Below are 21,851 nucleotides of genomic sequence, written 5' to 3' on the forward strand. Positions count from 1 at the left end.
GTGGTGCAGGTGCTGACTGCTGAGGGAGAGGGCTGACTAGGGGTGAGGTAGTGATGTAGTAGCCCCCCTCATCATAAGAAAGGAGTGTAGAGATCTCATGTACTGTAGCTCTGATCTCTTCATGAGGTGTAGAGTAGTTCTCTCAGTCTGTCTTTGGTTCTGTTACTTTCACCTGCTGGTTTGGTGTGACAGCCTTGTTCCTACTGTGAAATGTTAAGCATTGGTGGAGTTCCATTCCCTTTCACACGTGGACTCTGTCGACCCCTGGTCCACCCCTCTGATGGCCTTTGCTCGAGTCCTCACTGCACAGCTGTTCTAGAAGAATGCCACTGGTGGAGGCATTCATAATGCAAGATGGTTGTGCTGGATTTACAGGGGTAGAAACAACTTTTAAAAGTTCTGCCACTGTTTAGAAATAATTTGAGCTCTATTAACAAAATAGGATTTACACCGGCTTTAGAGAATTTCATTTCACAATGATGCATTATTCATGTCTCACCCACCTAATGCCAAAGTCACCCTTAATATGAGGCAGATGTTCAGTGATCAATTTACATAATAGAATATCAATGTCATATCACACATTGTCTCAGATTACATTGTGAGAGGAGAATAAATAGCTGCCTTCAACGTTAGGCTATTTGGATGAGGTATCACAGAATAACAAGAGAAGGTTTTATGTTTTCCCTTGGAGTAGCCTAAACCCTCCACATCTAAAACAGGATACACAATACATGATCTACTGGCCAATAAAAGTACAAGCTCACGAAACAGAGTAGCCCTTTTTGTGATGTACTGTATCTGATGGAAGCTCTGTTCATAAATCTTTGTTAGCGCAGCAGCAGACGTGAAGCAGATAAATTTGACTAATCCCAGTATAACAGCATGTGCTGTGCTGTGCTGGCCACCCCACCCACACACTGAATGTTAAACACCACACAATAAACAAAACAGCCCGAAATGCTGGGGAGTGGCCTGAGCACAAAATACACAATTCATATTTGCTCCTCAGTACTGTTTGGGATAGGGTAAACGTCCCTATTAAGCCCACGTACCATATACAGTGGCTTGCGAAAGTATTCACCCCCCTTGGCATTTTAATTAAAATTGATTTTTGTGGGGTTTGTATCATTTGATTTACACAACATGCCTACCACTTTGAAGATGCAAACTATTTTTTATTGTGAAACAAACAATATTTTGCAGCAATTACAGCTGCAAGGCTCTTGGGTTATGTCTCTATAAGCTTGGCACATCTAGCCACTGGGATTTTTGCCCATTCTTCAAGGCAAAACTGCTCCAGCTCCTTCAAGTTGGATGGGTTCCGCTGGTGTACAGCAATCTTTAAGTCATACCACAGATTCTCAATTGGATTGAGGTCTGGGCTTTGACTAGGCCATTCCAATACATTTAAATGTTTCCCCTTAAACCACTCAAGTGTTGCTTTAGCAGTATGCTTAGGGTCATTGTCCTGCTGGAAGGTGAACCTCCGTCCCAGTCTCAAATCTCTGGAAGACAAACAGGTTTCCCTTAAGAATTTCCCTGTATTTAGCGCCATCCATCATTCCTTCAATTCTGACCAGTTTCCCAGTCCCTGCCGATGAAAAACATCCCCACAGCATGATGCTGCCACCACCATGCTTCACTGTGGGGATGGTGTTCTCAGGGTGATGAGAGGTGTTGGGTTTGTGCCAGACATAGCGTTTTCCTTGATGGCCAAAAAGCTCAATTTTAGTCTCATCTGATCAGAGTACCTTCTTCCATATGTTTGGGGAGTCTCCCACATGCCATTTGGCGAACACCAAACTTGTTTGCATATTTTTTTATTTGGACAGATACTCCAATCTCCGCTGCGGAGATTTGAAGCTCCTTCAGGGTTATCTTTGGTCTCTTTGTTGCCTCTCTGATTAATGCCCTCCTTGCCTGGTCCGTGAGTTTTGGTGGGCGGCCCTCTCTTGGCAGGTTTGTTGTGGTACCATATTCTTTCCATTTTTAATTATGGATTTAATGGTGCTCCGTGGGATGTTCAAAGTTTCAGATATTTTTTTATAACCCAACCCTGATCTGTACTTCTCCACAACTTTGTCCCTGACCTGTTTGGAGAGCTCCTTGGTCTTCATGGTGCCGCTTGCTTGGTGGTGCCCCTTGCTTAGTGGTGTTGCAGACTCTGGGGCCTTTCAGAACAGGTGTATATACAGTGGGGAAAAAAAGTATTTAGTCAGCCACCAATTGTGCAAGTTCTCCCACTTAAAAAGATGAGAGAGGCCTGTAATTTTCATCATAGGTACACGTCAACTATGACAGACAAAATGAGATTTTTTTTCTCCAGAAAATCACATTGTAGGATTTTTTATGAATTTATTTGCAAATTATGGTAGAAAATAAGTATTTGGTCAATAACAAAAGTTTCTCAATACTTTGTTGGCAATGACACAGGTCAAACGTTTTCTGTAAGTCTTCACAAGGTTTTCACACACTGTTGCTGGTATTTTGGCCCATTCCTCCATGCAGATCTCCTCTAGAGCAGTGATGTTTTGGGGCTGTCGCTGGGCAACACAGACTTTCAACTCCCTCCAAAGATTTTCTATGGGGTTGAGATCTGGAGACTGGCTAGGCCACTCCAGGACCTTGAAATGCTTCTTATGAAGCCACTCCTTCGTTGCCCGGGCGGTGTGTTTGGGATCATTGTCATGCTGAAAGACCCAGCCACGTTTCATCTTCAATGAAGGAGGTTTTCACTCAAAATCTCACGATACATGGCCCCATTCATTCTTTCTTTTACACGGATCAGTCGTCCTGGTCCTTTTGCAGAAAAACAGCCCCAAAGCATGATGTTTCCACCCCCATGCTTCACAGTAGGTATGGTGTTCTTTGGATGCAACTCAGCATTCTTTGTCCTCCAAACACGACGAGTTGAGTTTTTACCAAAATGTTCTATTTTGGTTTCATCTGACCATATGACATTCTCCCAATCCTCTTCTGGATCATCCAAATGCACTCTAGCAAACTTCAGATGGGCCTGGACATGTACTGGCTTAAGCAGGGGGACATGTCTTGCACTGCAGGATTTGAGTCCCTGGCGGCGTAGTGTGTTACTGATGGTAGGCTTTGTTACTTTGGTCCCAGCTCTCTGCAGGTCATTCACTAGGTCCCCCCGTGTGGTTCTGGGATTTTTGCTCACCGTTCTTGTGATCATTTTGACCCAACGGGGTGAGATCTTGCGTGGAGCCCCAGATCGAGGGAGATTATCAGTGGTCTTGTATGTCTTCCATTTCCTAATAATTGCTCCCACAGTTGATTTCTTCAAACCAAGCTGCTTACCTATTGCAGATTCAGTCTTCCCAGCCTGGTGCAGGTCTACAATTTTGTTTCTGGTGTCCTTTGACAGCTCTTTGGTCTTGACCATAGTGGAGTTTGGAGTGTGACTGTTTGAGGTTGTGGACAGGTGTCTTTTATACTGATAACAAGTTCAAACAGGTGCCATTAATACAGGTAACGAGTGGAGGACAGAGGAGCCTCTTAAAGAAGAAGTTACAGGTCTGTGAGAGCCAGAAATCTTGCTTGTTTGTAGGTGACCAAATACTTATTTTCCACCATAATTTGCAAATAAATTCATTAAAAATCCTACAATGTGATTTTCTGGATTTTCTTTTCTCAATTTGTCTGTCATAGTTGATGTGTACCTATGATGAAAATTACAGGCCTCTCTCATCTTTTTAAGTGGGAGAACTTGCACAATTGGTGGCTGACTAAATACTTTTTTTCCCCACTGTATACTGAGATCATGTGACAGATCATGTGACACTTAGATTGCACACAGGTGGACTTTATTTAACTAATTATGTGACTTCTGAAGGTAATTGCACCAGATCTTATTTAGGGCCTTCATAGCAAAGGGGGTGAATACATATGCATGCACCACTTTTCCGTTATTAATTTTTGAATATTTTGAAACAAGTTATTTATTTCATTTCACATTACCAATTTGGACTATTTTGTGTATGTCCATTACATGAAATCCAAATAAAAATCCATTTAAATTACAGGTTGTAATGCAACAAAACAGGAAAAACGCCAAGGGGGATGAATACTTTTGCAAGGCACTGTATATAAAAAATGTCTGAAAAGCGGATTTGGTGGTCTTAATAGGGACGTTTACCCTACAGGTTAAGCGGATTAAAAGTGATTCTGAGGACAGTGCGTGTATTGTCTTTTTGACATGTTATAAGCCTATAAGCTTTCGTCCCGTATCCAGAGGCAGAATAAACATTTGTATTGCTCACCACATTTCACCATTCTGGTGTCAGCCTCGTTTAACCACCTGAAACATGAAGTCTTCAAGTCTCATTCCCCCCCAAATGTGTCAGGAGGGAATTAGGACTAGATTAAGTTTCACACTCTGAGCTATGTTGACAGCCATTCAAGACGCATGGAATGGATGTTCCATTAATATTCCTGCTGCTGCTTTCAATACCTCTCAGGGATGTCAGCTAGGGCTAAATAAGCTTTACTATACAATTAAAGGTAAAATACACTGCATTTAAAACAGTCAGCAATAATGTAATGAATTTAGAGCTTGTGAAATTATACCTAGGCTAAATATAGCCTTTCACAATCATAAGACCCACTAATAATGTAATTATTTTATCAAAACAGTTTAACCTGCTTTGTTAGAAAAATCACTAATCTGGATTTCAAGTTAGTCTATGAAAATGCCCTTTTTGTTCCAAATTTAACCAGAAACATGCATAATGCACTTTCACTAATAATTTACATTTAAGTCATTTAGCAGACGCTCTTATCCAGAGCGACTAACAAATTGGTGCATTCAACTTAGGATAGCCAGTGGGACAACCACCACTGGGGGAGGGGGGAGGTGTAGAAGGATTACTGTTATACTATTCCAGGTATTCCTTAAAGAGGTAGGGTTTCAAGTGTCTCCGGAAGGTGGTCAGTGACTCCGCTGTCCAGGCGTCGTGGGGAGCTTGTTCCAACATTGGGGTGCCAGAGCAGCGAATAGCTTTGACTGGGCTAAGCGGGAACTGTGCTTCCGTAGAGGTAGGGGGGCTAGCAGGCCAGAGGTGGATGAACGTAGTGCCCTTGTTTGGGTGTAGGGTCTGATCAGAGCCTGAAGGTAAGGAGGTGCCGTTCCCCTCACAGCTAATGACTAACTTCTTGTAGCAGGCATTTTAGAAAAATCTCTCAAGCACAAGCCCACGTGCTACTATGTCCTGTGTGTTTGGTAGTGGTAGTGGAGCGAGTGAGTGTTATAGTAGTTTTCCATCGTGAAAAGAACTAGACACGGACACAAATGATCTGTTTAGTGTGTTAACACACTATTGGTAGTTGGTGGTAACCAAGTATTGGTGCTAAACCGTGTGTTATTGGATGCTAGTTAGCTATGGCGTCATAGGATACAGTGCCCTGGGCGGTTTTCACGGAAGAATACTGTACCAAGTTAGCTAGCTGAATAAACTAAGTTAGAGTCTATTCCTAGAAAACATTGAACCGCTGTAGTTTACAACAATTATAATTTCTAAAGTGGAAGTTGGGAGAGTTATATTTGAGTGTTTCAGTGAAATGTAAGTGAGGGAGGCCCCGCTCTCTCGCTTCCCCAGATGTTTAGTTAATTTTATTCCGATCTCTTTTGCATTATTGTAGCCTTTTCTGTAGCCTGTCAACTATGTGTCTGTCTATCCCTGTTCTCTCCTCTCTGCACAGGCCATACAAACGCTTCACACCGCGTGGTTGCTGCCACTCTAATCTGGTGGTCCCTGCACGCACGACCCATCTGGAATTCCAGGTCTCCGGCAGCCTCTGGAACTGCCGTTCTGCGGCCAACAAGGCAGAGTTCACCCTCCAGTCCCTCGACTTCTTGGCGCTGACGGAAACATGGATTACCACAGCAAACACTGCTACTCCTACTGCTCTCTCCTCGTCTGACCATGTGTTCTCGCATACCCCGAGAGCATCTGGTCAGAGGGGTGGTGGCACAGGAATCCTCATCTCTCCCAAGTGGACATTCTCAATTTTTCCCCTAACTCATCTGTCTATCTCCTCATTTGAATTCCATGCTGTCACAGTCACTAGCCCATTTAAGCTTAATATCCTTGTCATCTATCGCCCTCCAGGTTCCCTTGGAGAGTTCATCAATGAGCTTGACGCCTTGATAAGTTCCTTTCCTGAGGATGGCTCACCCCTCACAGTTTTGGGGGATTTCAACCTCCCTACGTCCACATTTGACTCATTTCTCTCTGCCTCCTTCTTTCCACTCCTCTCCTCTTTTGACCTCACCCTCTCACCGTCCCCCCCTACTCACAAGGCAGGCAATACGCTTGACCTCATCTTTACTAGATGCTGCTCTTCTACTAATCTCACTGCAACTCCCCTCCATGTCTCCGACCACTACTTTGTTTCCTTTTCTCTCTCGCTCTCCTCCAACACTACTCACTCTGCCCCTACTCAGATGGTAATGTGCCGTCGCAACCTTCGCTCTCTCTCTCCCACTACTCTCTCCTCTTCCATCCTATCATCTCTTCCCTCTGCTAAATCCTTCTCCCTCCGATCTCCTGATTCTGCCTCCTCAATCCTCCTCTCCTCCCTTTCTGCATCTTTTGACTCTCTATGTCCCCTATCCTCCCGGCCGGCTCGGTCCTCCCCTCCTGCTCCGTGGCTTGACGACTCATTGCGAGCGCACAGAATAGGGCTCCGGGCAGCCGAGCAGAAATGGAGGAAAACTAGACTCCCTGTGGACCTGTCATCTTTTCACTCCCTCCTCTCTACATTTTCTTCCTCTGTTTCTTCTGCTAAAGCCACTTTCTACCACTCTAAATGTCAAGCCTCTGCCTCTAACCCTAGGAAGCTCTTTGCCACATTCTCCTCCCTGCTGAATCCTCTTCCTCCTCCCCCTCCCTCCTCCCTCTCTGTGGATGACTTTGTCAACCATTTTGAAAAGAAGGTTGATGACATCCGATCCTCATTTATTAAGTCCAATGACACCGCTGGTCCTGTTCACACTGCCCTACCCTATGCTTTCACTTCTTTCTCCCCCCTCTCTCCAGATGAAATCTTGCGACTTGTGACGGCCGGCCGCCCAACAACCTGCCCGCTTGACCCTATCCCCTCCTCTCTTCTCCAGACCATTTCCGGAGACATTCTCCCTTACCTCACCTCGCTCACCAACTCATCCTTGACCGCTGGCTATGTCCCTTCCGTCTTCAAGAGAGCGAGATTTGCACCCCTCCTCAAAAAACCTACACTCGATCCCTCCGATGTCAACAACTACAGACCAGTATCCCTTCTTTCTTTTCTCTCCAAAACTCTTGAGCGTGCCGTCTCTAGCCAACTCTCCTGCTATCTCTCTCAGAATGACCTTAATGCCAAGTGTCGGCTGGAGTGGTGTAAAGCTCGCCGCCATTGGAATCTGGAGCAGTGGAAACGCGTTCTCTGGAGTGATGAATCACGCTTCACCATCTGGCAGTCCGACTGACGAATCTGGGTTTGGCGAATGCCAGGAGAACGCTACCTGCCCCAATGTATATATAGTGCCAACTGTAAAGTTTGGTGGAGCAGGAATAATGGTCTGGGGCTGTTTTTCAAGTTTTGGGCTAGGCCCCTTAGTTCCATTGAAGGGAAATCTTAGCGCTACAGCATACAATGACATTCTAGACGATTCTGTGCTTCCAACTTTTTGCCAACAGTTTGGGGAAGGTCCTTTCCTGTTTCAGCATGACAATGCCCCTGTGTGCAAAGCGAGGTCCATACAGAAATGGTTTGTCGAGATCGGTGTGGAAGAACTTGACTGGCCTGCACAGAGCCCTGACCTCAACCCCATCGTACACCTTTGGGATGAATTGGAAGGCCGACTGCGAGCCAGGCCTAATCGCGCAACATCAGTGCCCGGCCTCAATAATGCTCTTATGGATGAATGGGAAGCAAGTCCCCGCACCAATATTCCAACATCTAGTGGAAAGCCTTCCCAGAAGAGTGGAGGCTGTTATAGCAGCAAAGGGGGGACCAACTCCATATTAATGCCCATGATTTTGGAATGAGATGTTCGACAAGCAGGTGTCCACATACTTTTGGTCATGTGGTTTATTTCAAGTTTAGCCTACTTGGATCTATTTGCTAGCTAACAAGACAGAACAGTTGAATTGTTATGAACATACCCTTCTCTCCGTTTCCAACTGTTTGAACAGCGTGCAAGCCTGTCCACTTTGTTCAGATGTTGAAATCAAGTGGCCTACTTTATTTCTCAGAATGAGAACGAGTTGCCAATTCCTTATATAATTGTGTTTTATGCTTATTGCACATTTATAAAACACAGACTAGACAGCTAGTATAGCGGTACGTGGTATCACAATGCCGTGCGACAGAAACTGAGCATTCATTTTCCAGAATCAATGTTCATTGATACTCCCGTTTTAGTAAGGTCCGTGCAATCTGGGATCCATGGGATGTCCCTACCCCATTAAAGTTGACATTTAAAATGGTTCTGGTTAGGGTCAGGTAAGTGTTATGGTTATGGTTAAGATAAAGTTAGGGTTTTGGTTAGGGACGTGCCAAGGATCCAAGATAGCACGGACCATTTTAGTAGGGTCTGCTCTTCGCACAATTTGAGGAATTGAGACATAAAAAGGGTATAGTTACAGTTTTTTTCTGGATCAAAAAAGGTCTTAGGTTGTGGGCGCCCCCATCTTGGTGGTGTAGAGCAATTTTTTGCAATTCTACAAATGTCTCCATGGAGCTGAGAAATGTTGCAATTTTAAAGCAAATTTCCTGCGATTCTATATATTCTGCCATGGAGCTGAGGGAACATTTTGCAGTTTTAAAACTAATTTCCTGCAATTCTATACATTTCGCCATGGCTAATGCTGTGTTATTTTGTTCAAACATACAGTGAGGGAAAAAAGTATTTGATCCCCTGCTGATTTTGTACGTTTGTCCACTGACAAAGAAATGATCAGTCTTTAATTTTAATGGTAGGTTTATTTGAACAGTGAGAGACAGAATAACAACAAAAAAATCCAGAAAAACGCATGTCAAAAATGTTATAAATTGATTTGCATTTTAATGAGGGAAATAAGTATTTGACCCCTCTGCAAAACATGACTTAGTACTTGGTGGCAAAACCCTTGTTGGCAATCAGAGAGGTCAGACGTTTCTTGTAGTTGGCCACCAGGTTTGCACACATCTCAGGAGGGATGTTGTCCCACTCCTCTTTGCAGATCTTCTCCAAGTCATTAAGGTTTCGAGCCTGACGTTTGGCAACTCGAACCTTCAGCTCCCTCCATAAAATCTATACCTCTAAATTGATTGTTTTTGGAATTTTCAATTCTCCCTGACTGTCTAGCTTTTATTTTGGTGATTGTAGTTCTCAAAGATGATATTATTTAAAACTATATCTCCATTATCTTTTCTACATAATTTATAGCTGGTTTTAGTAATTTAAGTCAACACTGAAAGTGTTTTTCCACCCCCCCCAATATTTTAGTTTTTGCCAACACATGGCTAACCTTTGTTTATCCAGCTAAACAGCTGCTTTTAGCGAAAATGTGTTTGAAGTTACCTTTCTACCTATTAGGCTACCGGTATGTTAGAGTTTACACTTCCTCTTCCAATGATAATGTGGGGAGGTCATAATAATGAAAAACGATCACCAAATCTATTCATTTTCAAATGTTGATTACTTTTCCTTGCCATTATCATTCACCTGATTTTTTTTGCTAACGTATGATGGCCGGGTCGCCGGTTTGCCTGGGAGGGGGTCCCTGGGCAAGAAAAGGTTGAAGACCCCTGTAGTAGACAATGAAAGCATGGCCTACATTTCATGGTTCCAGAAAGTGCCATAGCATATGGTGATTACACATGTACAGCCTAATAGGCTAATGTAGGCTAAACATGTAGGCTAACCTAGGCCAGGCCCAAATAATTAAGTATCCATCCAACTGAATTTGATGTTTCCTACTCACTGCCTTTGCATCAAGTGGTGATAATGTGGTGCTACAATCAGCTGAGCTCCTAATCATACGCGATAGCCCACATAATGTCTCACCCTATATCTCTGTAAGCTAGGCAGCTATCTAGCTTAGCTTCAGGCATCAGCAGCACTGTTCTCTTCTCTGCTCTCTCTGTCTTCAGAGGCTTCCTCTGACCCAGCTTCAGCACAGTCTCCTGGGACCAGCCCACAAGAAACAGCTCCTCTCAGCCATATCATGACTGACAGCCAAGCCCCAGTCAGCCAGCCTGCACAGCAGTGTTGGGTTAGGCTGAGAGCAGTGGGAGAGACAGGGCCTGATGCCCATCCCTATTTCTGGGGAGGAAATCGGCAGGTCAGTAAGGCAAAGGACAGCTTCTCATGCAGACGATTCAGATAAGAGGGGGAGATCTGTGGACAACACAAGTTTCTGTCTGCCTTTCCTTGTCAATTTGCAGCCAGTCATGAGATAGTAGTTACTGTCATGCATTTGTTGCTGCTGGGGAAAGTGGAATCACATGCACAAAATGAGGTTAGGCATGTTGAATCAGGAGGAGAACAGACCTGTGACATCCATAAGAGATGCTTCCTCACCAGTTGTTCAGACCTAGGCCTAAGCTCCAGTCAGTATTTTATTGAAATGGTTCACCTCCCAAATTGCTTCCGCTAGAGGTTGATAAGGGGTACTTATGAAAACAACAGAGCAAATCCACAAGCTAAACAAACACAGTTTTTGTTTTCTCATATGATATTACATCAAAACTGTAAAAGTGGGCCAACATGGCTAGCCTATCATTCAGTTGACTAAAGAACACATCAATATGTTTCAGGGAAAATGTGGGCTAAATCACAGCGGAAACCACTGTCAAAGCTGAGCCAATAGGAATGTCAGTTACAGACAATGTTCGAGGAACTCTTCCTAGACAACAGGCTATTCAGCAGAACGAATCGTGACATAATCACATGATTGAGGCATTTGTATATTTTCTAGCCAATCTCTTCCCATCCCCCTTCCATCAGCTAACAACAGAGCCTCTCTCATTCTCGCTCTCGCTCTCTCTGAACAGTCCAGATACAAATCATAGGCCTAGATTTTTTAGGCTAAGATTTATCACCTAATATCATCAGGGATAGTGGTCCAAGCAAGCACATGAAAATCCTGATTATGAATCAACATTTCACTTGAACTGCAGCAGGAAATCAATTCACCTTAGACATGAACAAGCTAGCATGCATTACAAGATCCCCTTTCAGGACAGAGGCTGGACAGACACAGTTGCTATAGTGATGTGTAGAACAGAAGTGATGACATTGAGCCTAGTGTCATTAAAATCAGTTGAAGTGCAGTCTAAAAAAACCCTAGTCTAAAAAACCCTCATTAGAAGAGCAACTGTGACATAATTGAGACAATATTGAGTGAAATGAAGCGTGTGTGGGTGGGCTGAGCCAGAGAGGATGTTCATCCTGTTTGCTGAGGGCATTAATGTAGCCTAGCCCACCACAATATTTCAGAATAAACAACAAAAAAGTTAAGTGAATCATCAGTATTACACTCAATATACTGCCCCCAGTCGTAAAGCCTCTTCCACATACACCTCAAACTAAAATCCACGCAAGTCTCTGTTCTGAAGGAACCTATGAGTCTTGAGCAGGCTTTCCCCAAGGTTCTAATCACCAGCCTTGTGGTGTGATGACTCCAGTCTCAGAGGGCCCAGTAAGTAGGCTAAGACATTAGATGCATGGTAGGTAGATACAAGCCTTGGAGGACAAGCAGCTCAATGACTGCACTGTTCTGGAAGGAGCTTGGGCAACAGTGTGTGACTCTTTCTAAGATTAATGGCTGGGCAACTAGTGAGGCCCGAAATGTCCTGCCATCCATAGCAATAACAAAAAGTAACTTGCAACACTATCTCCGTCTCCATTAACGGCTTGTGGTGAACAGTCAATGGGCAAAATCAAAAGCAACCCATTTTCACCCTCCCAAAAAAGGACTCAAACCTACAGAGGCACTTTGGAAAAATAGGTCCTTTGTATCAATTCCTGTTGATGGTTGTCAGAGAACCAGCCTTGACCGATAGGGACCAGGCCCTTTGGCCAGTGGAGATAAGGAGATGATTGAACATCAGAATAAACCATGGGGGAAGGGGGCAGTGAGAGCCTCTCTGTGGATTAACCTAGGCCTAGCCACAGACAGCCAGGGCCACTGAGGTGAGGGAGAATGCATCAGCAGTAATCCCACTGGAAGCCAGCACTAGGCTATAGTTTATATACACCCCATGGGGTGTAGTAGTGTGGGATGTCAATTTTGGATTAGAATAAACAGTACAGTATTCGACCTGGCACTGGGATGTCTAGTGGGATGGGAGAAACAGCAAACTGCAGAGGTTTTTTGTATCTATTTCCTTACAATAAACACTTTAGAATCTCTTTATCTGTGTTGGCTCCTAGATCGGCCTAACACAGTTCTCCCAGCACCTAAAGCAAATAATCATGAATCTAACAGAAGAATGGTGCATGACATTCCTTACCTTTAGCGAGTCAAAGCAGGCAATAACTCTTCCATTTTCAACCTGGCAGCTCTTTGGTGGGTGTGCAAATTTGCATTCCTCATCACTCCGTGAGCAAGTTCCTCTTTGAAACTGACGACAAACTTCCAATGTCAGCCATTTTGTGTCTCTTATCGAAGATATATTCAGAGCCATGTCAAGAGGTTCCAATTGAACGCTGCAAGTTCAATATATCAGTTGACTCTAACTCAAAAATGGCCTCACGTAAAGAAGTTCACAACTTTTGGCTCTGTTTGATTTGTGTTTGAAAAGTTCTCAAATCATATGTAGCAACTAGACAGGCCCTCACAGCATAAGCTGGGAGGAAAGCTAATCGATCAACGATCAATCACTCATCAATCAGTTTGCACCTTTGGCAGACCTCTGAAAAGGTTGAGTGGCTTGCTCTGTGACACCCCCAAGTGTCTCTCCTCCTCCACTGACAAGAACACTCTCAATAATAGTATTTCGAGGCAATGGAGCTCCTTGATAGAATATTAATGAAGACGTGCTTGGTATTGACTTTGCCAACTGCTAATTTTTCAGCTCTTTGTGTTTTGGCAGTTGTCCTCTCCACAATAATGCTTTCGTCTTGGATTCCTTAGCCACTGGAGTCGTTCAGAAATGAATTGGAGGCTACTGAAGATTTGCAGCTGAGGTATCCCCTGTCACAGCTCAGACCTGGCTTTAAAGGGAGCGTTGGCTTTCCAAGCACATATGGACCACAGAGCAGCTTCAAGTTGGAGATGTTGTCTGAAAGGCACTTTCTGTTGGTGATCTGGAAGATAGGAAAGAATTAGGTTAGCCTAGTTATTTTATAAATAATGTATGTTAGTGCTCTTGTTATTACTATACTATTAGCCTACTTTCATTTTATGCTGCTCAAGTTGCTATGGGCTCTTTTCACAAACTGAGGCATGGCAACAGCATAGCTTGGGTTAAAAATATCATGATGAATTGTGTCAAGCAATCAAATGTATTTAAAAAAATGATGTAGGCTACTCTATGATAGGACCAGACACTATGAGTAAAGCACCTCCATTACATCCCATCTAATGGACATACACATCCATCTATATTAACAAAATAATTATGAAAATCATAGAAAATAATCACCCACTCAAGGCAGGATCTAATTTCCTTTTCTCCCAAAGGACTTTCGACTTCTATGGAAAGATACGTAATGAACAGGCTAATATCAATTGAGACCTTTTGCAATTAGCCTAATCCTACCTCATTTTCAGATCCGGTAAAAGGCTAGCCCATTTGGGGACAGTGAATACAAAAAGGCGTATGAAATGTAATTTGTCCTCCTGAAATAATACCTCTCCCTCTACTTATCAATTGCACAATACCATTAATAACCTCATTACAGTCTATATCAGTTAGGCTACAATAAGAAATAAATAAACAAGATGAGTAGATGGAGGCATGCAAATTTGCAAATGCCAAAATTACATAAGAGCTATTCTTAAAAGGCTTACTATGTCAGACAATATAATATGATCCTTACTGGCAGCCTGGCTAAATGTGCATCTAGGATAACGCTGATGAGGCATGATAGATTATAGGACACAGGTAGGGAGGTGCCTATAACACTCCTGTGACCTCTCCAGATTAGTCCAGTTCCCCCTTCAAATTGCTAAACTGCCATTTTAGGTGGTAGGATATTGTTGCCGTGGGATATTGTTGACATTGTTGACCTACGCCATAGTCCTGTGCTATAGTCCTACTAGCTAGGCTTTTGCAAATGTCAGCCTGTGACGTGGGCCTGTGTCTAAATCTACAGCCCAGCCACCCGCCTCACACACAGCAGCCTTCCTCCAATCAAAGTGATATATTTGACTGATTAATGCTTCTGACCTTGAATCTGTATTCAGCCATCGGTTTATGAAATGTTTATTCTGTGCACTCTATGTCCGGCACTGTATTTATCTCTGGACAGCCTTTCTATTCAGACAGACAAGTCCAATAAGACAACATTATAAATATGCTTGGCGGGAGCCAGAGCAGCTGGGGGTACACTAGGAGAAGGACCCCAAACAGAGTGAAGGCCTTGGGGACTGAGGCTAATAATAACATGCAGCGATATCAATTTTGTTGACATCCTGGAAGGAAGGACAGAATTCAATTTTAGCCTCAATGTCAGCATGATGCAATGTGGCATTCAACAATGGAAGGGGGACAGAGAGGTAAAACCTTATAATATTTAGGCCTACAGTACAGGGCATGTCTGCCATTCATTTTTACATTGTCATACACCTACATTTCTGACTCTATTTTGTAAGCGTAGGCTACTGAATGCATTGTATTACGCTACATCATAAACCAAAGGTTGAAGATAAATTCAATTGATACCTAGGCTACCTACAATTCCAGTTAATTATTAAAGTGCAGCAAGAATATCTTTCAAATTCTAGCTGATGTCGTCTGGAAAAAAGTAGGACATCACGTCACAGAAAAAAAGTATAATTTCATTCAACATCCTATTCTCCAAGGTCAGAAATGTATGTAATTGGGGTAATTGTGAGGTCTGCTTCTTTGTCAAGCAACTTTAAATAGCTTGTAATGAATAAATTAGAAGGTAAACTTGCACATCTCTCATGAGAGGAATTATTAAATTGTAAACAGTACTCCTACAGCCTTCTGTATTTTCTGTAAAAATTGAGTAAAAGTGAGTGTGGTTTTGCTGTCATTAGCTTAACATATCAGGGCAACAGAAATATAGAAATGCAACACTATCACTCAATAGTTTGACATTTAGCTTAGTGTGGGAAACTCTGCACTGCAACACTTGAGGTTGTCAATGTGAGAGAAAGAGACTCTCGTTTTGCCTTTGGCTCATCCTGCTTTGCAGTAGCCCTGGTTTTGATTCTTGTTTATACTTATTCCCTACAAGTCAGTTGGATGCCCTAAAGGCAGCTGTAAAATGCAAATTAAGGGAGAGCCTTGAATAATCCCATGGCCCAGAGAATGACACTTGGGTGAAAAAATAGCCTACATTTCCTACAGACTGAACGCCTGATCTCTTCATGAAAATATTGTTTCCAATTTGACATGTGAGAGGTCTTGGCAAATGTATAATTAATTTTGTTAATTGAGTCAAGTTATTAGCTGTGTATACAAATGAAAATAGGTCTAGGTCAATCTATGGATGCGGTAAAGAGGTCAATGGAACTCGACTAAAACAGTGGAAATGCCATGGAAACGCGTGGGGGAATGATGCCGTGGGGGGAAAGATCCCGAATCACCTCATTGCCCCCCCAGCAAAATTATCCTACATCTAGGCTGTTGTTTATATATGTTATATTATACTGTGATTCAATTACGATTTGTTTGTTCCAAACATATTGCTCACCATATCTCTTCTGCAGAGGGACAAGAGAGAACCATGTGAAAACAAGTTTAAATGTGCTGAAAACAAATTGGCTCCATATTTTAAAAAGATGAAGAACAAGCTATGAAGGAAGAATACTGGAGTTTTGGTGCAGGTACAGCCAACTAGCACAAAAATAATATTGCGATATTGTCAAAACGATATGATATATCGACAAAAATAATATCCCGATATGTAACTGTATCTATTTTTTCCTACATCTCTATCTCATTATCGCATCCATGGATTCATGGCCTAGTTTGGTCAGTGTTAACTCTGACATTCTGTTTTGTTCGTTTGGGATGAACAACCAGCTCTAGGGCCTTACTATTGTAAACCATCCAGCTTTCAGCCAGGGACAATGCAAGCAGCAATTTATTAAATCAGCAAGCGTATGCACTTCATATTCTAATAGTCTTCAACTACCAACTGAACTGGCGCGACCTTAATTATCTTCATGTTACTAAGGCTCCATTCACACTGCAGTATGAGAAAATCTGCAGTACTTATCTACAGCAATCTACCCACCAGTGAGACCAAACAAATGTGAGAGGAAAATAAACCCTTCCTATCAGTGTGTGCTGTAATTTCATTGGTTTCTGGGAAAAAAACATGTAACCTATAACTTCCAAAACACTTGGAAATAGCAAAGGCTAGAAGTACTGGTTTTGAGTAAAAATTAAAAAGTTGTGGTTATTCAAGCAGTGCTGTAACGTAATGGAATTGAATGTTGCAACGTTAATATGGAGCCTACAACATAAAAATGTCATAGCCTAGCTTCAAAAATGTGTCAAAATGTACAGAAGAAAACTGTCTCAGGGACCAAACTCACAACAAGCACTTTCAAATCACGTCTACAACTTTGAATTGGGAAGATGGATTAGGTATACCTTTCCATTTTTCCTATTTGTGACAGACCCTCTCCAGTTACTTCTGTGTTAGATTTGATGACGGGTTAACACCTGGTGCATCAGAGAATAAATCATGGTTATGAGATGTTGGCCCCCAGTCCTCCAGACTCATGTACATAAAGAAATTGTGCAAACACACACACTTTGGAAGTCATTCAGACACAGGATAGACAGACTGGGTAAGTGGTGAAACACCACAGGAAATTGCAGAGCAGACATAACTGGACCACCTTGTTCTTTGCTGGCAGTATGGGAGAAGTAAACTCCCAACATTGACCAGCTAAATGTACACATTAGAGAGGAACAGCCAACCAAAAGCAAATAGAAGAAGCAGCAACTGCATGCGGAGCGTGATCAGTGGAACAGATTCTAACCACCTCTATGAGTGAAGTCCCCTATCTCTCCCTCTCACCGCATGGTATGCAGCATAATGCAGCAAATTCCTTTATGAACTAGTCAGGAAACAGAGCAGCCAGGGAAAAAATCCTCTTACCTCATGCAGTGCTGGAGCTCCCCAGTCTCTCTAACATCCACCACAGAGTCTGTGTTAGCAGTTCGACTTCTTCTAATTACTTTCTGTCTAAAGATAATCACCATGTGAATAGTTTTCATTCCCTTCTCAGTGCTGTGTGCTCAGGCCCATGCCTAGACAGGGATTTTCTTTCCACGACAGTGCAGAAAAAGACTGTCTGCTTAACTCTCTGGCTGAAACATTTCCAGCCACCCCCTTCCTGAATGCCCGCCCGCCTCCAGGAAGACCCTCCCAGCCCTCTCTGGCCAATAGCAGATCAGGCAAGGATTTGCTGTGTACTGACTGCAAAGCTCAGACAGACTGACAGCCAGGCTAGCTGCAAATACCCTTATGCAAAACCTGTATGATCTGCTATTTCAGATGATCTATACCCAAGTCTTAACATAATTACTCCTTTGGTTTGGAGACATTATTGTTCACTCTTAACAACAAATTAATCGAATAATTTACAACTAAACAAAATAGCGGATGTGTAATAACATATCCAACATAAGAGCCTACTTTCTCCACTAGCCTAGTTTATGCTTTCTCAAGAGGCCCAAAATAGTTGTGATGTTTGCACTGAAAATTGCATAAAGTTGAGTAATTTGACATTACACATTATGAAAACAGGTTAGCTATCTTTCTCTCTTTTTAACCTGTTCTTTAAAAATCAGGTATCACAATGATGAAGGTCGTTCCCCCAAATTTGAAGCTGAAAAGCAAGTGACATCAAAGTAACTTGTAATGTGATCTGAGCTTATAGCTAGCTATCTACACTGTACCAACAATAAACAAGTAGCTGAAGTCTTGGGAGCTAACGTTACAGTAGCCAGCCATCAGGAGGTAGCAAGCAAAATAGGCTACGGCTGGCTATATAACGTTAGCTAACGTTAGCAAAGTCCGTGCACGAGCCACCAACACCACCCGTCACAGTTAGCTAGCTACTGCAGATGGAACTTTGATAGCTAGCACACGCTAACATGACAACAAAGATTTTATAATATATTTGCAAGATAGTCGAGTGAACGCTCTAACAATGGAAATACATGTCCTCAAAGATGGAAGGCAGGCGGGAGGAGGCGAGATCAGATAGGAAATCTAGCCAATGAGGGCAGTTACGCGTGTGAACAACAGGCATAACTCCAAAATAAAGTCGTTTTTTTTAGTTGACGAAATGCCACGTGCGTCCAATTTTATATCACTGCATTCGTAACACCCTAACCATTACGAAACGTATATTCGATCAAATAAGACTCACGTAGCAAATTAGCAATTATTTTTTGTTGTTGACCAAATTCGACACTCATTGACCAAAACCATGAAATTCCTCACTTCATGGTTTTGTTTTCGTGGACAAATTTTGGGCGGAGTAAACCCTCGCTTCGCCTCTTCCTCTCTGATGACAAGCAGAATATGCTAGCTTCTGCATGCATTCCCATTTAGTCTTAGGGATAACACTTTATTATTAGGCACTTTTCCTAACCTGCAACAAATGACACATCATATTATTATTATATTATTATATTTGGGTACATAGCGAGCTAGCTAGGACACTGACAAGCTGAAGCTAGCATTTCCACCTGCTTACCTCATCATCAGGACGACTCGCTCCCCTGCGCAAGCTACCAGTCACGCAGCCAGGGTAGAAAGCACCATGGAACAGAGAAAAACAAAATGTAAAGTGGAGAGGACAAGGTGCTGTTCAACCTTCAACGGTCGACTTAATTATTGTCGTATTACCTAGCTATAGATGAGCTATAGCCACTTTCAGAGGAAAATAACTGGGTGTTTGATTTCTCTTCGTTACTTTGTAGCTAGCACGGATCTGACACAACAAGCAACAAGCATTTGACAGCTCGCTCTACGACTGCCAGTTTGATTTATTTGAAGGGGTAACGTAATGCTACTGTCTGCCAATGTGCGTACTAAAATCGGAAAATCTAGAAGATTCGTTGGAATATAAATATACTTTCAAGGTTAAAAGATAAGGCACGTTATTATTTGTTTTTCAAATGACACATTTTTGGTAAAAACTAACTTATTAGTGAAATGGAAATCTACAGATATCCCCACAGCAGCTTGGTACGTTCCAAGCGAATGTCAGGAGGCTCCAGAAGGGCAAGGGTTTGCTTGTTACCAAGGGAACAGCAATGGAACCGTGAGGAAAATTACCGGGATTTTTTGTTTATTACAGGGTTTTATTACAAGGATTTCTGAAAAAAATCAAGCCAGCGTTCATCTCCGTTTTCTGGTTGGAAAACACTTCCTTTCTTGTTATTCTTCTGTTAGTCATAGTATTCATCACTAGAGATTGAACATAAAAAATAGGCCTAGTACTATGGGATGTTTCAAAAGCCTCAAAACTGATTTATTGCATGACATTCGTAGGTGAATAAATCAGAATAGAGAAATCCATGCCACAAGAAGATACGACTTTTGACCTCTTAATCATATTTTCACACGGATTAAATCGGAATTGACATATTGTAGTTGAAATCTTAACCTTTTCTTCCCAAGGATGCTCTTTTTCACTCATAGCCTGCCTGGTTCATAGGGGAATGAAGAGCAAGTCAAGCATCCTCCTGACCGTTCATAATACTCAAGGTCATCGCAGAATAGACAGCTGGCCATAGAAAACTAGAGCCAAACCATGTGGACAAGATAAAGGCTGCACCTTGTTGATTGATGGGATGTAGTTTAGATGCCTCTATAGGTTTATGGGAGCCTGAAGGTGGATTATCCACATTTAGCCTACTGAAATGCATCATAATTATTAATATAAGTTATTTACAAACAGACACACACATTATGTGACATTATAATAAATTTTCATTAATGCTATCATTTATCCATACATCGTAACTCTCACAAGATTATAATTGGCAGATTAGAACCAAACAAATAGCTAGGCCTATGCCTAAATGTGTTTCAGAGAGGATGTGTAATAGATTATCAGTCAGGCAAATAGAGTAATGAAATTATCTGGTAGATTGGCTATAGGAAAGGGTGCATTGTAAACTTGTTAACCTTGGAGAAGTTGTCATTGAAATCTATCAAACCTGTACTTTACCTGTGACATGCATGTGTAACCACTGTGTGGCCATTCTGTTACACATGCATGCATGCAGGACACACCAGCAGCTGTACATAATGTATCAATCCTAACATTAGTCTTGGGGACATCACACACTAATGATGTACTGAATTAGCAAACCTTTGAATTTATGGAAATCTACAAGGTAGAACACCACATATACAGTGGGGAAAACAAGTATTTGATACACTGCCGATTTTGCAGGTTTTCCTACTTACAAAGCATGTAGAGGTCTGTAATTTGTATCATAGGTACACTTCAACTGTGAGAGACGGAATCTAAAACAAAAATCCAGAAAATCACATTGTATGATTTTTAAGTAATTAATTTGCATTTTATTGCATGACATAAGTATTTGATACATCAGAAAAGCAGAACTTAATATTTGGTACAGAAACCTTTGTTTGCAATTACAGAGATCATACGTTTCCTGTAGGTCTTGACCAGGTTTGCACACACTGCAGCAGGGATTTTGGCCCACTCCTCCATACAGACCTTCTCCAGATCCTTCAGGTTTCGGGGCTGTCGCTGGGCAATACGGACTTTCAGCTCCCTCCAAAGATTTTATTTTGGGTTCAGGTCTGGAGACTGGCTAGGCCACTCCAGGACCTTGAGATGCTTCTTACGGAGCCACTCCTTAGTTGCCCTGGCTGTGTGTTTCGGGTCGTTGTCATGCTGGAAGACCCAGCCACGACCCATCTTCAATGCTCTTACTGACGGAAGGAGGTTATTGGCCAAGATCTCGCAATACATGGCCCCATCCATCCTCCCCTCAATACGTTGCAGTCGTCCTGTCCCCTTTGCAGAAAAGCATCCCCAAAGAATGATGTTTCCACCTCCATGCTTCACGGTTGGGATCATGTTCTTGGGGTTGTACTCATCGTTCTTCTTCCTCCAAACACGGCGAGTGGAGTTTAGACCAAAAAGCTATATTTTTGTCTCATCAGACCACATGACCTTCTCCCATTTCTCCTCTGGATCATCCAGATGGTCATTGGCAAACTTCAGACGGGCCTGGACATGCACTGGCTTGAGCAGGGGGACCTTGCGTGCGCTGCAGGATTTTAATCCATTACGGCGTAGTGTGTTACTAATGGTTTTCTTTGAGACTGTGGTCCCAGCTCTCTTCAGGTCATTGACCAGGTCCTGCCATGTAGTTCTGGGCTGATCCCTCACCTTTCTCATGATCATTGATGCCCCACAAGGTGAGATCTTGCATGGAGCCCCAGACCGAGGTTGATTGACCGTCATCTTGAACTTCTTCCATTTTCTAATAATTGCGCCAACAGTTGTTGCCTTCTCACCAAGCTGCTTGCCTATTGTCCTGTAGCCCATCCCAGCCTTGTGCAGGTCTACAATTTTATTCCTGATGTCCTTACACAGCTCTCTGGTCTTGGCCATTGTGGAGAGGTTGGAGTCTGTTTGAACAGGTCT

At 42.6% G+C, this 21,851-nt stretch overlaps 1 protein-coding gene across 9 annotated transcripts in view; it reads right to left on the minus strand.

The window, feature by feature from the left end:
* Positions 1–19,159, minus strand: part of LOC311144166 (muscleblind-like protein 2a) — a 32,424-nt gene extending 13,265 nt beyond the window's left edge. For all 9 annotated transcript variants that reach the window (XM_084180171.1, XM_084180170.1, XM_084180168.1 and 6 more), the window contains exons 1-2: positions 18,912–19,159; positions 12,505–13,300 (exon numbers count right to left, since the gene is read on the minus strand). In XM_084180171.1, coding sequence (XP_084036297.1) covers positions 12,505–12,678 — 174 coding nt within the window. In that variant the 5' untranslated portion in view covers positions 12,679–13,300; positions 18,912–19,159. The remainder of the gene's footprint in view (positions 1–12,504; positions 13,301–18,911) is intronic.
* Positions 19,160–21,851: the final 2,692 nt, after the last annotated feature.

The sequence above is a fragment of the Coregonus lavaretus genome (genome assembly GCF_964263955.1).
Source record: "Coregonus lavaretus genome assembly, chromosome: 16".
NCBI classification, from domain to species: Eukaryota; Metazoa; Chordata; class Actinopteri; order Salmoniformes; family Salmonidae; genus Coregonus; species Coregonus lavaretus.